General features: G+C 52.0%; 3 protein-coding genes and 1 non-coding gene across 4 annotated transcripts; 2 read left to right on the top strand and 2 right to left on the bottom strand.

Annotated features, from left to right (window-relative positions):
- Positions 1-3,272: 3,272 nt before the first annotated feature.
- SPBR_08106 (chitin synthase) lies at positions 3,273-6,695 on the bottom strand (the record flags this gene model as incomplete). Its single annotated transcript, XM_040766344.1, has 3 exons — positions 3,273-5,843; positions 5,922-6,115; positions 6,677-6,695. 3 exons carry the CDS (start codon positions 6,693-6,695, stop codon positions 3,273-3,275), a joined length of 2,784 nt encoding a protein of 927 aa, XP_040614759.1.
- Positions 6,696-10,311: 3,616 nt separating this feature from the next.
- Positions 10,312-10,383, bottom strand: SPBR_09564. Its single transcript has one exon. It is a non-coding gene; the product is annotated as a tRNA-Met (tRNA).
- Positions 10,384-11,385: 1,002 nt separating this feature from the next.
- SPBR_08522 (uncharacterized protein) lies at positions 11,386-12,570 on the top strand (the record flags this gene model as incomplete). The annotated part of the gene is made up of 2 exons (XM_040766760.1): positions 11,386-12,108; positions 12,226-12,570. The coding sequence occupies 2 exons, from the start codon at positions 11,386-11,388 to the stop codon at positions 12,568-12,570; spliced, it is 1,068 nt and encodes a 355-aa protein (XP_040614760.1).
- A 2,812-nt stretch (positions 12,571-15,382) lies between these two features.
- On the top strand, positions 15,383-15,732 carry SPBR_08758 (uncharacterized protein; the record flags this gene model as incomplete). Its single annotated transcript, XM_040766996.1, has 2 exons — positions 15,383-15,579; positions 15,657-15,732. The coding sequence occupies 2 exons, from the start codon at positions 15,383-15,385 to the stop codon at positions 15,730-15,732; spliced, it is 273 nt and encodes a 90-aa protein (XP_040614761.1).
- Positions 15,733-15,948: the final 216 nt, after the last annotated feature.

The following is a 15,948-nucleotide window of genomic DNA, read 5'->3' on the forward strand; positions in this document are numbered from 1 at the left end:
GGTCGCCTTCGGTGGCTTTGGGCTGCGGATTTTCGTCTTTGGTGCTTGTTATCACCAGGACGGACAATTAAGCTATTCCACCTTTGCACAAGTTTCTCAGTGTATGCGGGCTCGCGTCGAACCTACGCGCTTTGCGCGCGGTGTCGTCTTACTTATTTGATTTCCTTTCCTTCCCTTGATTGTCGAGTTGTTATCTTGTTTTGTCAATTCCAGAAGACTGTTTAGAAAGGGAGGCGGAAGTTGGCCGACGGAGACGGGGAGAGCTTTCAAGAGGTTTGTCGGGTCACGTGCGCAATTTGGGAGGTGTTTTGTCGCGAAAGGCCGTGCACTGGAAACGCGACTGTTTTGGTTTGGAAGGAACGAAAAGAGACAGGCAGATCTGCGCTAGTCCAAAGGCGGACAAGGAAAAGACAGGTTGTGGCAAGGTGCCTGCAAGAACGTGCTGTGGAGAAAGTTTGATTAGCGGCAGGGAACGTTTGGCTGGCGGCTTTTATGGTTGGTGCAGGGCAAGAGCGCTGGAAGCAGCCCACTGGGCTAGTAAATGTGCGAAAAAAAGACAAGAAGAAAAGGAGATATCTCATCAAGTACAGAGAGACACAAAGCGACGCAGTCGGACAATTGCATCAGAAGAAGACAGACAGATAGACAGGGATAGAGAGCGAAAGCCGTAAAGAGCCATTGCCGGTTGGATTGTCGTCGTCGACCTCTGCTTGTTAACCGGATTTGGGTGGTGCAAGACACCTGGAACGGAAACACAAGGACAGCCAAGGAGGGAGCACGAGACGAAAAGTCCGAAAGGAAAGAGCGAACAATGAGGTCAAAGGGAGACTAGGAAGGGGCAGGAGGAGAAGGCTGCTGCCAATTGTGATAGTAGGACTGACAAGGCTGAGGAGACGAAAACGGACAAGGCAATGCCTGGCAGGGAACGGGAGTGCCGCCTCGCAGCGGTCGCTTCCTGACTTTCACCTCCCATGTCGCCTCGCCCACTTTTGCAGCCGTTTGTCCACCCTCCCGTCATTCTCACCATTCAGCAGCCTTCCCATCACCACTTCTCCATCTGCCTGCCTTTTGCTTAAACTCAGTCTTACTCCCCTGCACCGCAAAACGTGCAAGTGCGGGCGATAACAGGCCAGTCGTTTTCTTGGGCTGCAACTGCGGGCGGCTCCAGGTCCAGATCGGCCGCCGATTGCGGCGCGCCGTCCTGGCCCCCGTCTGTTCCTGCGTCGTGCCGGTGTTTGCCGTCGATTTTGGCTGCACCAAAATTGCACAATCGAGACACAAAAGGTGACCCAAAGGTTGCAGTCGAAGGTCAGCCCAGCTGCATCAGAATTGGCACACGCACGCTGTCGCCTTGCCTCTGTCTGTCCCTGCTGCGTCTGTAGCTTCTGCTGCTTCTGTCTTCTGATCTTTCTGTTCTCTGTTTTACCCAGAGGCATTTTCTGCTTTCCCTCCATCTTCCCCTTTCTCTTTTCCCATCTCATTCTTCGTGAGAAGAGCGCTGTTACTTTCGGCCTGAGAAGACAACGACGAAATCAAAAGGGGGTTTAAATACCCATTCGACCATCCAGCCTTTTCTGCTTAAAGTCATCTGTGAATTAAAATGATCGTTTTGCTTGCCTGATGTGTTGTTTACCGTCTGCTTTTTTCTTGTGTTCGACTTTCGGTCTCTCTCTCAACAGTGCCAAACTTCCCAATTAATCCAAGCCAGAAGCCAGGGGACAAGGGAGAGAAGAAAATGTGCAAGAAACAAACGGGAGAGATACAACGGCAAACTTTGGGAAAATTGAGGGAAGGATGTGTTGTCAAGACATTAGAAGGAACAGCAGTTTGACAGGTGGTGTGCGTGGGGGGTTAAGGGTCTTGGGGGCATTAAATTGGCACTAATAGTGGTTTGGCACATACCCTGAAGAAAACGCGGACTGGGCCCTGTTATGCAGCTCCGCGGTGCGCTTTTTGGTCACAAGGATTAGGGCGTTGTTGGGTGTTGGGCGGCTGGGGCGGAGGCTGGTGTGAGCGCTGAAGACTTGCAGAATTGGCCGGAGAGCTGAGCCCGCAAAACGCGTCAGAAACAAAGGCTAGTCTCCGTTTCAACACTGAAAATCGCTCTTTGGATCCTTCAGTGTCCTCTCTTGGGGCTTCAACAACACTCTGCCTCGTTTTGAACCTTGAACTCTTGTTTTGCTACGCAAGAGAAAGAACGAATTTATCGCCCCATGTTCGAATGGAAAGCAAGTAAAGCAAACACAAAGTAAAAATAAATAATAGAAAACGAGAAACAAACGCCACCAGACCCCGTCACTCGCGATACAGGGCGCTGGATTGGGCGACAAGAGAGGCCAAAACGGAGGCGATCATTCAGGAGAGTGTTGACGAGCGCGCGCGCATTACAAGATCAAAAATATCGGTAACAGACTTGATGGAGAAGATGGAATCAATGCGCTGGTTATGGCGATGATGACGATGGTGCCGATGATGAATCGTCGATGCTTGTCGTGACGCGCACACTGGAGAGGATGGATGTGGTAGAGTGAAGTTGTGGAAGAGGGAAAAAGAAAGGAGAGTTCTGGAGAGTGGAAGAGAGGGAGTGCTACAAACCAGGAGCGACTTGGGTGAGGAAGGCGCTAAGGGGATTTATTGGAGGACTGCATTGGCCATGTGCCAAGCCCATGTCCGTTTCGGGCTAAAGCGTGCTAGCGCATCGCAACCGCAATCGGATAATTTGGACGTACGACGTATGAAAATGGGAATCATCGTACCGAGTACGCACAATACAAAGTGGTACAACCCAAAGAACGTGATGGGAAGCGTGCACAAATATACATACCAACATAGAACCACTAGGGACACCCCTTTATTCTAACGATCAGAAGCAAGCCAAATATGAAGTTGGTGTCGTTTGACAATTTAGGACAAAATAGTAGGTCCAGTAACTACATATGTAGACTATGACATGAGAGAAGAAGAGAAAAGGGGAAGAAAAAAAAAAGAAAAAAAAATATCGAGCATAGAACAAACGGAAATGAGGACGAGGCCGATTTAAACAGAAACGAAATCAAACAAAAGCCAAAAAATGAAGACCAAAGACCCCATCAAGGACTCTTCTATTATCTTTTCCCCCCTTCTTCTCGTTCATTTGTTGGGTATTATTTTCGACAAATATGAAAAGGGCGGTGTGAAGAAGCACAGTGGAAATCGACAAAGAGGGACAAAATAGAGACGCCGGATGAACACTAGACCCAAATTAAAGAGACTCGCTCGCGCTCTCTTTGCGCTCATACGCCGCGGAACATGCGCACAATCAAGAACCAACAGGCACCGATAAATTTGAAAGCCGACAGCGCCGCAACCGAGTACAAAATGGCCGCCATGTAGATCGTGGCACGGGCCTCCTCGTCGGACGCACCCGGCACAATCTTCTCGAGACCGGCCGTGCTCAGAACTAGTGCCGCCAGCGCAAAGTTGGAGATGATCCAGACGACAACAACGACCGTGCGCACACCACGGTAGTAGTCCTGCTGCTTCTCGTCGAGCTGGGCGGCCGTCGGCGTCGACTTGACCTTGACCTCCTTGCGGCCAAAGACTTGCAGCTCGCGCTCGTACTGGGCGTTCAAGTCACCCTCGTCGGGCAGGTCCGTCTTGCCCTGGCCGTCCTTGGTGCTGACGGAGGGTAGGGCCTCGGCCTTGTCGTCACCCTTGGTACCCCAAGAAATATCATGGGTATTGCAGAAGGCGTACACGTTGAGAATATTGGTGAAGGTGGGCGTCAGCATGAGGTACTGGATGAGCGAGGTAAACATGTGCCACGGATCGAACATGAGCAGCGACGCAATCAGCCAGATACCGTAGGTGGACATTACGGAGAGGATCAGCGTAATGAAGACCTTGTTCTGGAACAACATCGCAATTGTGAACCCAGCCTGAATATCGGTCTGGATAGCCTTGACAGAGATGAAGATGGCAGCAAACAACAGGTAGATGTAGATGACGGCCCAGAAGATGGACATGACCAGGTAGTATGGACCAGAACCGGCAGGACGGTTGCCCATGGACAGCGTGAAACTGATAATGAGCGAGACTCCGTACAGCCACTCAAAGACAACGCCTAGGATTTTGCCGACGGTGCCCAGCAGGTCATCCGATGACAAACTGGACGTCAGAATCTTGAAGACGAGGAAGAAGTTGCCAATGGCAAACCAAGCGAAAATCATGTTGACCGTGTTAAACACAAACTCGATGAAGAACATGAGCTTGCGAAGGATGGAGTGGTCGGAGCGGAAGAACTGGTAGAAGTGGACAATGGCGTAGATTGCAGCGAAGAAGGAACCGTTCAGCCAACGACGACGCTGCAGAATCAGCTCGGAGATACCGTCGGGCACATCGGTCTCGCCCGTGGCCGACTTCACGTACTGCAAGATCCAGTGGCAGTTGCGCTTGGTGACGAGCTCGAAACACAGGATACGATCCTCGGCCAGGTACATGTTGGCTGTGAAGATACCGGCGCCGGCACCGTGCAACTTCTCACCGGCAAAGTACTTCTCCAGTGGACCCTGGCCGTTCTTGTCGTTTTGAAGAGCAACGTAACGGTAGGCAGAAAAGGCACCGGGCAACACAGAAATGAAACCGAACGCAGACTCGAGCGGCTTGTCCAGAATGTTGCTCATCTTGTACTCAAAATTCTGCGCTGCAACGAGGGGATTGACCAGGTACTTGCCACCAGGTCCCAGCATGGCCTTGATCTCTCCACAGGCGCCGGCGCACATGGGCTCAAGATCAAAGGCCTTCCACAGGTGGTAGATGGAGTTGCCACCGGGACGGGTACCGGCGTCGATGAGAACACAGACGTTGGGGTCGAGGACACGGCCGAAAGCCTGGAAGAACCAACGGTGCGAGTTGATCTTCTTCTGATTCTTCTCCTTGAGACAGAAGAGCATCTGCACGGGCTGCTGTTTGGGGACCAGCTGGACGACGTCATTCTTGATGCGCATGCCGATCTGCGTGGTGTACTCGTAGATGTGGGCCGTCACATCTTTGCCGTTGACCTGTTGCTTGGCAATACCCTCTTGGTAGACGCCCATACCAGCAAGCAGAGCGCGCGTACGCGGGTTGATCTTGGCACGGCCGTCGCTGACGACGCAGACGACAATCTTCTTCCAGGCATCCTTTCCCCAGGTCTTACTCTCATTGCGCTTGCACATGTACTCGACATTCTTGAGCACACCGACCATGGTGCGAGCGAACAGAATCTCGTCTTCGTTGTACATAGTGATGACAATGAAAAGCTCGGTCTGTCTGGGCTTGCTGAAAAGGCGCTGGCGCAGGGTAAAATTCTCTTCGTAAAAGGTCGACGGATCGCAGGTGGCAGCCGTGTAGCGCATGTGGGTGAACTCGTCACGCTCACCGTGGGGTACTTGGTTCAGGAGGAGTGGCGGAACGGGACAGTCGAGGACCAAGTTGCCGCGGTACAGAAGCACCTGCTTGACCGTCTTCCACCGCTTGATGCCGCCGCCGCCCATGCCTCCTTGTTGTTGCCGTTGTTGCATTTGATCTTGTTGTTGTTGTTGCTGCATCATGGGGTCTTCGTAGCCGCCACCGACGTTGTTGGCCGCATAGGAATCCTGGTGGTGCAGGAGCGGTCGGCCATCGTTGTCGTATCCCGGTTCGTACCCTGGTTCGTAGCCTCCGGCGCCGTGTCCATCATGCTGAGCCGGTTCGTACGGCTGGTTGTAGTAAGCATCGTGATGCTGTTCGGGGTTAATACCGTATTCGCTGCCGCCGTGGAAGTCGCCAGCGCCGTGGTGTGGCTGATCAAAGTTCGAAGTCGAGCCCAGGTTATCGATCGAGTGCTGTGGCGCGAAGCAAGTTAGTATACGGAAGCTCAGAGAAACCAATCACGCTGTCCCTTGACGACAGAGGGAGCCTACCGCTGGGTGCATATCTAATGAGTCGCCGGGGCTGAAGCGGCCCATCGACGGGACACTTTGGACGTCGAGGTTCTGCCCCATGGGATGGCGGCCATGCGGGTTGTCATCCAGCTGGTAGCCATGCTGGAGGGGGTTGCCCGGAGAGGGCGTGCGATGGCTCCGGGGATCCATCTGGTGGTCGTAGTAACCGTCGTCTAGAGGTGGAAGCAAGAGAAAAAAAGATGAGTATATGACGCTCTCACAGAAAGGTCGGCCAGTTTCCCGAAACGTGGCACAAGGAGAAAACTAAACAAGTAGAGAGAATGGGGCGAAGAAAGTATGATAGTATGCGAAAAGGGAAGAAGACAGGCGAGCGCAAGAGGGAGAGAGGCAACCAGTGCCGTAGAGTCCAAATGTTGTTTGTTCTCTGTCCTCTGTTCTCGAATATCTGTTTCTGATGTTCACTTTATCCGGCGAACTATCCAATATGCTGCGCGCAACAAAGAGTTGTTGTTGTATGTAGCGGAGGAGGGAGGTTCAATGGCCGGGTGAAAAGAGCAAGTGATATCGGCCACAATGTTGGGAAGGGGAAGACAGCAAAAAGCCGAAAAATAAAACGGAGAGGGGAGAAGGGGTAAAGGACAAGAAACACAAGAGAAGGGAGGGCCAGAGAGAATAAGATTATGCCTGTCTGTCGGGCTGCGACGATCACCGGGATGGGCAAGCAGGGGAAGCGCAAGCAGTGGTAGGATGGCATGAATATCAGAAAAACATACCTATTCGGTTGTAGGCCATGGTTCACGGTCTTGCAACCCACGGGTGTGTGTTGCGGTGCAGCGCGAGGTATGCGAGACGGGTATAACAGTGATAGTTGGAGTCGTTGTTACAGTTGAAAAGGGGGGTCAGGACGTCGCGTCGCAGCTGTTGGTCGCGGGAGGGAGCGCAGGAGGGAGAGTCGAAGATGCAGTTGAAAAGAAAAGGAGAGAAAGGGAGAGGAAGACGGAGCATGCGATCGCAACCACAGACAACGATGGCAGTGCTGATCCTTTGCCTCCACGCGGCCGGGGATGGTAAGTACAGGGAGACTTGGACAGGTCGAGGAAGGGTGCGGCAATGGTTGGAATGTGTTTCGTGTTTGAAATTCTCGAGGGTGGTCCTCCTGTGGCCCCCTTGGCGGCTCTGTGCTTGGCACGAATGCTCCAAGCTGGGTTTTGATGGGTCCCGGTAGCCCCTTATTTTTGGGTTTTTGCTTAATTGCGTCGCCGCAAGCCGTTTAGCATAGAGACCGTTTATCGAACGTATCACTCAAATGCAGCCGTACGATATCGTCTCAGTGCGTCTTGTGTGTTGTTGGTGTATTTTCCCCTTTTCCAGTTTTTAGTTTTGGACGGCACCGTCTGGCGTCTCCTGGCGTATCTGTTAATATCGTTTTGCCTCTGGCTGGTGCTGTTTTCTAGCTGAGTTTCTCTCCTTCTCGAGATTCACTTGATGTTTTCGGGGTCCTCTTGTACCCACTTGGCGTGTCTCCTGCTGGGGCGACGGCAACGGCCAACAACAGGAGTTTCTTCTCACGCCGGTACCTAAGAGGGTTCACCAGGGGCAGAGAGAGCGTGAGGCTGTTTTACGGCGCAGTCGCTCACGGGCTGTAAGGGTTGTAAGATCTGTAAGCAGCTGTGGAAATTGTAAGAATAGCGGAGGACGTGGCCCTGCTTCACAAGCGTAGGCGAGGCGAGAAACTCAAGCAAAAAGGCTCTGATTTGTCGGAAACGCGCAGGTCTGAACGAGGGACGTTTCACGTTTATGGGGGATTGTTGGTGCTGCAGGAGATGGCGGAAACACAGTGGAGGAGATGACCGGGGTGGGTGGTAGCCAGGTTCCGTCGCTGGTTGCAGGGGTATATGGCGTACAAGAAAAAGAAGAGATTCAGAAGAAGCGACGAAGAAATTGAGGAGAGAATCTTCAACAAAAGTTGGTTCGACGTAAAAGGGAGGATAAGGGTAGACACTAAGGAAGGGACAACAAAGAGACAGTAACGAATCCGGGGAAGGAGCCACTTTGTCACGATGCAAAAGGGCGAGGGAGGAGCGCCCGAGGGAAGAATTTTGCCTCTTTGTGGAAACTTGAACAAGTTCGCTCATGCCCTTTCTTGGCTGGATGTCTGATACTCGGGATGCTGAGCCACCCTTTTTTAGAAGGCAAAATATGCCTTGGCGACGGGGCAGTCTACAGATGGTTCAGCATGCTACTTTTGGTTCAACGCCCTTAAGAGCTCGGTGTGCATAGTCACTGGTTTGAGAGGCCTCTGCTCTTTTTCTTCTGCAGCGCAACGCTTTCACCTGCATGCGAAAGGGGCAGGAAAGGGCAGGAAATTGCAAGAGAGGTGCCTGCCTCTACTGTTGCGATATGCAGTCTCCCAGTTACAGAAGTGGAAGTGGCGATTGCGGTAAAGTGCGCGCCAGGAGGAAGCGCTGGTGGGGCCTGGGAAACCGGCCTCGTCTAAAAATGAAATCAGTGCAATGTTTCAAATTAGGGGCGGCGGGAGTTGGTCGCAGCAAGTCTCTTTTTTATTTCCATTTCCTTGCCCTGAGTGACGTAGCCACTCGCGACGATTGGCCAGGCGCAGGTACGACATACACGCATACAACATGCGACTTGGAGGATCTGGCGGAATGGACGAAACACCCGCTGCAAGGCGCAAAGCGCAACACTCAAAGCGGCTGCCACTGACGACCTCTGTCTGCCTCCATTTTACCCGTTCTTGGTTTGTTTCTTGATACTTCCTTCCCCGTTACTATACATCTTGACAAGCACCGGGCATATGGAGTGATTAGTATGTGTATGCACTTGTCAGATCATGGAATTGGCAAGAGGACCCTGAACTGCCTACAATAAGGCACCGACGCCACTTTTCCGCCGTCAAAACAGCAGCTGCGACGGAATTAAACTCGGACGCCCTTGCGCGTTTTGTGCCCATGCGCTGCAGATCGCCGACATTATCCCCTGTAACCGGAAATGGGGAGTGACAACTGGCAGACATTACTAGGGGCTTGCAAGGAGGGCCAAAGAAAACCAGAGATAAGCGTAAGATAGCTCCACCTGGCCAAAAAAAATGCGTACACACAAACGCTTTTTGGTTGAGATGTCCGCACTGTTACAGTGCTAAATTAAAGATTTCTTGCACTGAAAGACTGCTAGAACATTTTGTGTGTACGCCTTTTTTTGTCCAGGGGGAGGATAGATACATCGCAGGTGCAGGCTTATGCGCTGCTGTGAGGCCATTGCCCTCGAATTTGCCCGCGAACATTGGCAGACTGTGGGGATCTTTAGCGCAAGCCACAGGCAGTTTGGAAGCTCGGGAGGCTGCCAGATGCCAGAAGTGGCGCAAGTCAGGCACGTAAAAGGAAAGCCATTGTGGCGTGTGTTATATTTAGCACACAAAATCGCCACCAGCGAAATGCAACAGCCGCCAAAGAGGCAGCCTTCACAACCAGTAGTGCAGTATATCCATTTGCGCTTGAGCAAAGCTCCAAGATCACGAGGCCAACTCCGTACTACGGCGAGGCAAAAGACAATCTCATAGAATGGTTACGGGCGTTCTTTATGCACCGCCCCCGTCTAGTTCGACTTTAAGCGTGTTCGCCCTCCAGCCAATAAATGCAAGCTGGCACAGTAAAGCAGGGATATACCTTGGGTCGCCTTCCAGTGGACGGCCGATCGAAATGCATATCCCCCATACTTCTGCTTCGATTGGTTCACGGAGAACTGTGATCTCTGGTTCGTATCATGCTTTTCTGCTCTCACTGGTGCTCTTCGTAGCCTGCAGGTCGAGCAAGCTTAACTCGGTGAATGCGTCTCTTCCTGGCTTGTGGCTCGATCTGGTGCCATTAGCTCTTAGCCTCTGCCTTCCTCGGAACAACCAAGCCTTCTCTGCAGTGCAGTCGTAGTCCCACAATGACATGTCGTGAAGATGAATGCGGTTGCCTGATAAAAGTCACGTCAGCGACGAGGCTTGTGCAGGTTCCCCTCTGCGTCCTCCGGCCGTACTTGCCATCGTTCTACTCCGGGCACCGGGCTTTGTGTTCTGGCAAGGTGACAACGGAACGGTAGCTGCAGGCAGTTCGACGGTCACAGTAAACTAACCAGCGAGTCAGTTTTCTAGAGGCAATCGAATATGTGTAAGAAGTAGCGAGACCCAGCCACCTTTGTTGTCGAGATGACGTCAGGACAAAGCGGCAAAGGTAGTTGTAGACAGCCAGGCGTACTTGGAGCTGACGCGAACATGATGAGATAAAGGTCAGATTTGAAAATAGGAAATGTTTAAAAAAAAATCATGGAAGGACGGTCAGACATTGTCAGAACGAAGGACAACGCAAAAAGTCAACTAAAACGACGTACTCAAACAACCATCCTTTAGCAACTCCTCGTTTCGATCAAGGGACCTCCGGGTTATGAGCCCGGCGCGCTTCCGCTGCGCCAAGTTGCTCTCGTTGTTTGCGCTGATGAGTTCCCCGGCCCCTCTTTTCGCTACATATACTCGATATTATGCAAACCGTATAATCATTGCTTGGGAACAGGCACCAGGCTATCATGTCTGCTACGGCAGTGTGTTATTCCAGAAGATTAGCACAGCTCTCTCGTTCTTGGAAACAAATGTTAATCTCTGCAGGACACAGAAAAATGGGCATATCATCTATTTTGTGTCACGTGGTCGCCACGGAAGTGTCAAAGAAACTGTGATAGAGAGAAATCAGCCATTCTGTTCGCGATATAATCAAGAACATCTCGGTGCATGTTAAGCTTCTGTTCGTAAGGGGCGCTCTGTCTCCAGTGACGTCTGGCTTTCTGACCAAGCCAGTCGTTTGTTTCGTTGTTTATGTTTTTTTTTTTTCTAGCTTAATAATTGTTATTTCGGTGCTTATAAAGGGTTTTTTTTAAAAAAAAATAAAATAAAAATAAAATAAAATAAAAAAACAGTATTGACTAGCAAATTTATAAACGAAACTAATCTGCACACAAGAACAGGGAACAATGAAAAAGAAGCCGGCAATGCAAACATACATGTCCAGGCATGCTCCTGTCCTCTTTGTCAAGCAGATTTGTAGTTAATGCCTGCTAGGTGCCCAAACAAGCATAGCTCCGCGATCGGTGCATGCCAAAGGGGGGAAAGAGCAGACGAGAAAAAAAAGCGACTATGTGGCCGAGTCACACGCAAATGTCTCCAAACGCCGACCGAAAGCGCGGATTTTTCTGGTAGCCACGCGATAACGGACAACGGCGTCAACTGACAACTTCTTACAAACGACCCAATTCGACTCAATTAGACGACAGCAGCTGGCCATCAGCACTGACTGGCCTCCCTTGCAGCGACGACTTTCTCCTCCTCCGATCCAAAACGATAGCTCGACATCTACGGAGTACGACGTACCACCTCGAGCTTTACACCCACACCCTACCACCCGTTTTTACCACCCCCTCGACCCCCATGATGGCCACCGAATCTTTTGTGATCCGCACGCCGGCGTCGTCGGCCAATATTGGCCCTGGCTTCGACGTCATCGGCCTCGCGCTCTCCCTCTACCTCGAGCTGCACGTCACCATTGACCGCTCCAAGACGCCGTTTACGGCGCCGCTCAACTGCCGCATCACGTACGAGGGCGACGGCGAGGGATCGGTGTCCCTGGACCCGGATGCGAACCTGGTCACCCGCGTTGCGCTCTACGTGCTCCGCTGCCACAACCAGCGCAGCTTCCCCGCGGAGACGCACGTGCACATCAAGAATCCGATCCCGCTGGGCCGCGGGCTGGGCTCGTCGGGTGCGGCCGTGGTGGCGGGTGTGATGTTGGGCAAGGAGGTGGGCGGTCTGCACGACCTGACGCCGGCACGTCTGTTTGATTTTTGTCTGATGATTGAGCGGCACCCGGACAATGTGGGCGCGGCGCTGTTTGGCGGGTTTGTGGGCACGTACCTGAACCCGCTGAAGCCGGAGGACGTCGCGCGCAAGGAGATTCCGCTGAGCGAAGTGCTGCCGACGCCGGCGGGCGGCGTGGACACGGGCGACCAGCCACCAGCGCCGCCGCTGGGGATCGGCCACCACATCAAGTTCCCATGGTCGCCGACAATCAAGGCGGTGGCGATCATCCCAGATTTTGAGGTGGCCACGGCCAAGGCGCGCGAGGTGCTGCCGGCGGAGTATCCCCGTGCGGATGTGGTAAGTCACAAACGAGAGAACTAATTGGGTTGACGAGGAGGAGGAGGAAGAGGAGGAGGAGGAGGAGAAAATAGCCGAGCGAGGGCGAGAAAAACAAAGCTGACAGTGGTTCAACAGACCTTCAACCTCCAGCGGATAGCACTGCTCCCGGTGGCGCTGGGCCAGTCGCCGCCCGACCCGAACTTGATTTACCTGGCCATGCAGGACAAGCTGCACCAGCCGTATCGACAGACGCTGATCCCCGGTCTCACCGAGATCGTCGAATCGATGACGCCCAGCTCGCAGCCCGGTCTGCTGGGCGTGTGCTTGTCGGGTGCGGGCCCGACGATCCTGGCGCTGGCGACGGACCACTTTGACGAGATTGCGGAGGAGATCATTGGGCGATTTAAGAAGCAGGGCATCCAGTGTAAGTGGCAGTTGCTGGAGCCGGCAGAAGGCACACTGGTGACGCGGTCATCTTGAATGTGCAGCAGAGTCTCTTAAATTGGTGTGCGTTGTTGGACCTATACATGGACGGCTTTGGTCTGATACCCGAGAGAGCAGGATAGAGGGCGATACGTAACTGGCGAAACTATAAATGCATCTTACCTCATACACTAGAACAGACGATATTCGATTCGTGCGAACACGGTAGTGTGCGCCTGCCAGTAAGATGAGCCGTTGGATGACCGAGATTGCTACGCAGTTAAAGCCATTTCCACATCTTACTGATCCGTCATATGCATCTCCTTTTTTGATACGACGTCGCCTGGAGGAAGGAGCGTATATGTACGCTTGTGTCAACCATTTTCCCTTTCATCGGCCATGCTGACATACCCGGTCCCTTCGTTAGAGCCCGGGCAGAAACTCTGGGAGAAGTATGCCGCTCTCACGGGCTTGTAGTAGAGAACAGTATTAAGGAGTCTAGGCCGACTTTTGCTCTCTCCATGCCTGTCTTCCAAACGTTGTATCTCCGTGATGAAGGACACTGCATTCCGTAACCGCCGAGCGGCGCCGGTTCGCATATACGGACGGACGAAAGAGCCTGTAAAGCGAGGCTGAGGGCGCATCTGACCGGTCAGAAGGGACAATACAAATGAAAGTACGGTCTGTGAATATTCTTCGGCCGTGATTAATGTGACTGCTATGCGTATTCTATACCATTTTCGTCTTTCGCCACAAAACTCCCTACAAATTAGGCCGTGCGTCCTGACTGGCAATTATTGTTTCCTGTGACCCCTTTCTATTTCTCACTGCAACCCGTTTGTTTTGTCTCAGCGTAATTCTTCCTTTTGATCAGCCTCTTCCCATCCTTGACGTGGGAACTACAAGCCTCCCTCAAATGTCGAGTGCACGCCGTTTCCTGTCGCAAACCATCAGAGGTTATGGTGGGGAGGTAAGAGCAGCGGCTTACAGGGACCTGGGGCACGACAGTGCTACTATTTTAGTGGTTGTCATTGATGATAGTACGGGCTGGATAGAAAACTGTAATGTTTGTGATGCCAAAAGTGTAACAGGCCGCTAGCCACCTTACAGCTCCAAGGAAAGACAGAAGAGAAATACAGAGAAATACATAAAATAAATATTAGCAGAAACACGCTGCGATTACACAAGTGCCTCAGGCTGCCATTGGTCCAGCTGGCTTCCTGCATACACTCTGTCTTGTCGTTTTCGCTTTCGCCATAAATACGTCCAATCCAAGCCCTTTACACTTTGGAGGGTCGCGGTACGGAAAAGCTGCATATGAGGCGCCCGTGAGCAGGAACGCGCCGATGGGAGTGAATACTTTCCGAGACGGCCATCGCTGAACGTTATTTCACCGGCCTCGACTTTTTGTCCGCGCAAAAAGACGCGCTGTCGTCTGGCAGCGCTCGTGTATCGTTGAGCATCTTGACGCTTGACAGATGGACGAACGTGTCATGGTGTGACTGGGAAACGAGAAGGTAGAGGAAGGAGGCCGTCAATAGTTGATAGTTGTTTTTGCACGCCCTATTGTCACCTTGCTTTGGACGTAGATATCCTCCCGATGCGATGGAGGGAGATATTGAAACAAGATGTTACTCGATGTTATTCGACGTATGCTTCGAGACAGTCGTACCTACTGTTTCAATATTTCTACAATTTTGGTTATCATGTGACACAAGTCGGGGCATGCACGGAAATGGAAGGAACAAACCGATAACAGTCAACAATGCCATCTTGCCCTCTTTCCCCCAAGGCTCTGGAAAACTTAAAAAAACGGACTCGTCTGGAAGTGGCCAATTTGGCAGGCACAGCCCGTCAAAGGAAACGGGCAAATGACAGTTGCCAACGTTGAACCTGCCAAATTGGCCTCTCCATTGTTCGGAAACAGCCGGCCACTGTCAGCAGTCATCGTGCCACTTGGGCTTGTTAGTGGTGCCACTAAGAATGCAGTGCCTCACGGTGGTGCCACTCCCCCGAAAAATGGTTTAGTCGAGCGCAAAAGCGGACTGACCAAACCCGGGTAGATCCCGTCCCTCTGCTATTCCCGGTGCCCGCAAAGTTTACATTTACTGACTTTGGGGGACACTCAGCCCTGCGAATCCCTGCCCACTCCATAGACAGCTATTCTTTGTTCTCGCGCCGCGTACGTTTGCTAGACCGTTATTCACCGGTTCGCGGACTTGCACAATGAGTTCCCTACCTTTCCCTAGTCATCTCATGTTTATCATCCAGAATGGCATGATGGAGTAGACAAAGAGAATCACGAAGCGTCCTTCTCCAATTGAATATTGGTCGCTTTACGCCTTTCTTTCTGTTTTCTCCTTCACTGGCATTCCCGAGTTTCGTCAACTGGGCTCCATCTGAACAAGCACATCGTAATGCTATGGAACTCGCTGGCCAATACGCTGCAGACGATCAAATGTCGGACTGGGACGGCGAAGACGAGATGCCAATGGAGCGAACACCGACATGACTAGATGGGCGCTTGGGCATTGGGCTAGAGTCGCTGCCTGGCCATGATGAAGGCGAGCAATAAGGAGAAGGATTACAATTACTTGGCCATCATAATTTGCCCTTTGTTTCTAGTCCTGTCCTGAATTATATCCCATATGCCAAGTCTCCGTATTGCCCTCACATATAAAGACACCTCGGCTATCCTTCTTCCTTCTCTCATTTTTATGTTTTATTTCTCTTTATTGCATCGTCAGCCTTCTGATCAGATTATTTCATCCTCTCAACACTCTTCATCCAATCAACACATCACCACTCGGTGTTAATATAACCAGCTTTTATTTTGGCAACACCAACTACTACCTCCTCCGTCTTCGTCATGTCTCCCATCATCGCCCGCGCTGCCATCCGCAATGCCGCCGCTACCGGCCGCCGCCAGTTCTCGGTGGTGCGGTCCCTGCGCAGCTTCGCTCGGTCTTTTGAGCCCCATGTCTTCCAGCGCCTGCCCGTTGCCGGTGACGCCCAGGCTCCCGACTACGGTCGTCTAATCAAGCGGAGTGGCAAGACCATTGCTATGTATGTCCATCCCAGCTGCCACATGATATCAAAAGAATCGATCCCCATTGCTTACTCCCACTAACACCTCACTCTAGCTACTTCCCCGTCGCTTTTACCATCCTGGGTTGGCCGATGATCGCCAAGAAGGGCCTTGACGGCCATGTCCACTAGACGATCGTTTACAATATTGTTTTGGGATTTTCATAGAGGAGCACATTTTGTATTTATATTTTTGGAGGGGTGGCGTTTTATAATTATCCTTTATTTTCGTCGAGTTCCCTCGAAGCGACACGTGTGCCATCTAGAGGCATCAATTTCTTTCTCAGCATTCATATTTCTTCTGTCGAAATACACACATCAAACTCGAAAACATATGGCAACCATGAG

This window comes from Sporothrix brasiliensis (assembly GCF_000820605.1).
Source record: "Sporothrix brasiliensis 5110 chromosome Unknown Cont22, whole genome shotgun sequence".
Classification (NCBI taxonomy): Eukaryota; Fungi; Ascomycota; class Sordariomycetes; order Ophiostomatales; family Ophiostomataceae; genus Sporothrix; species Sporothrix brasiliensis.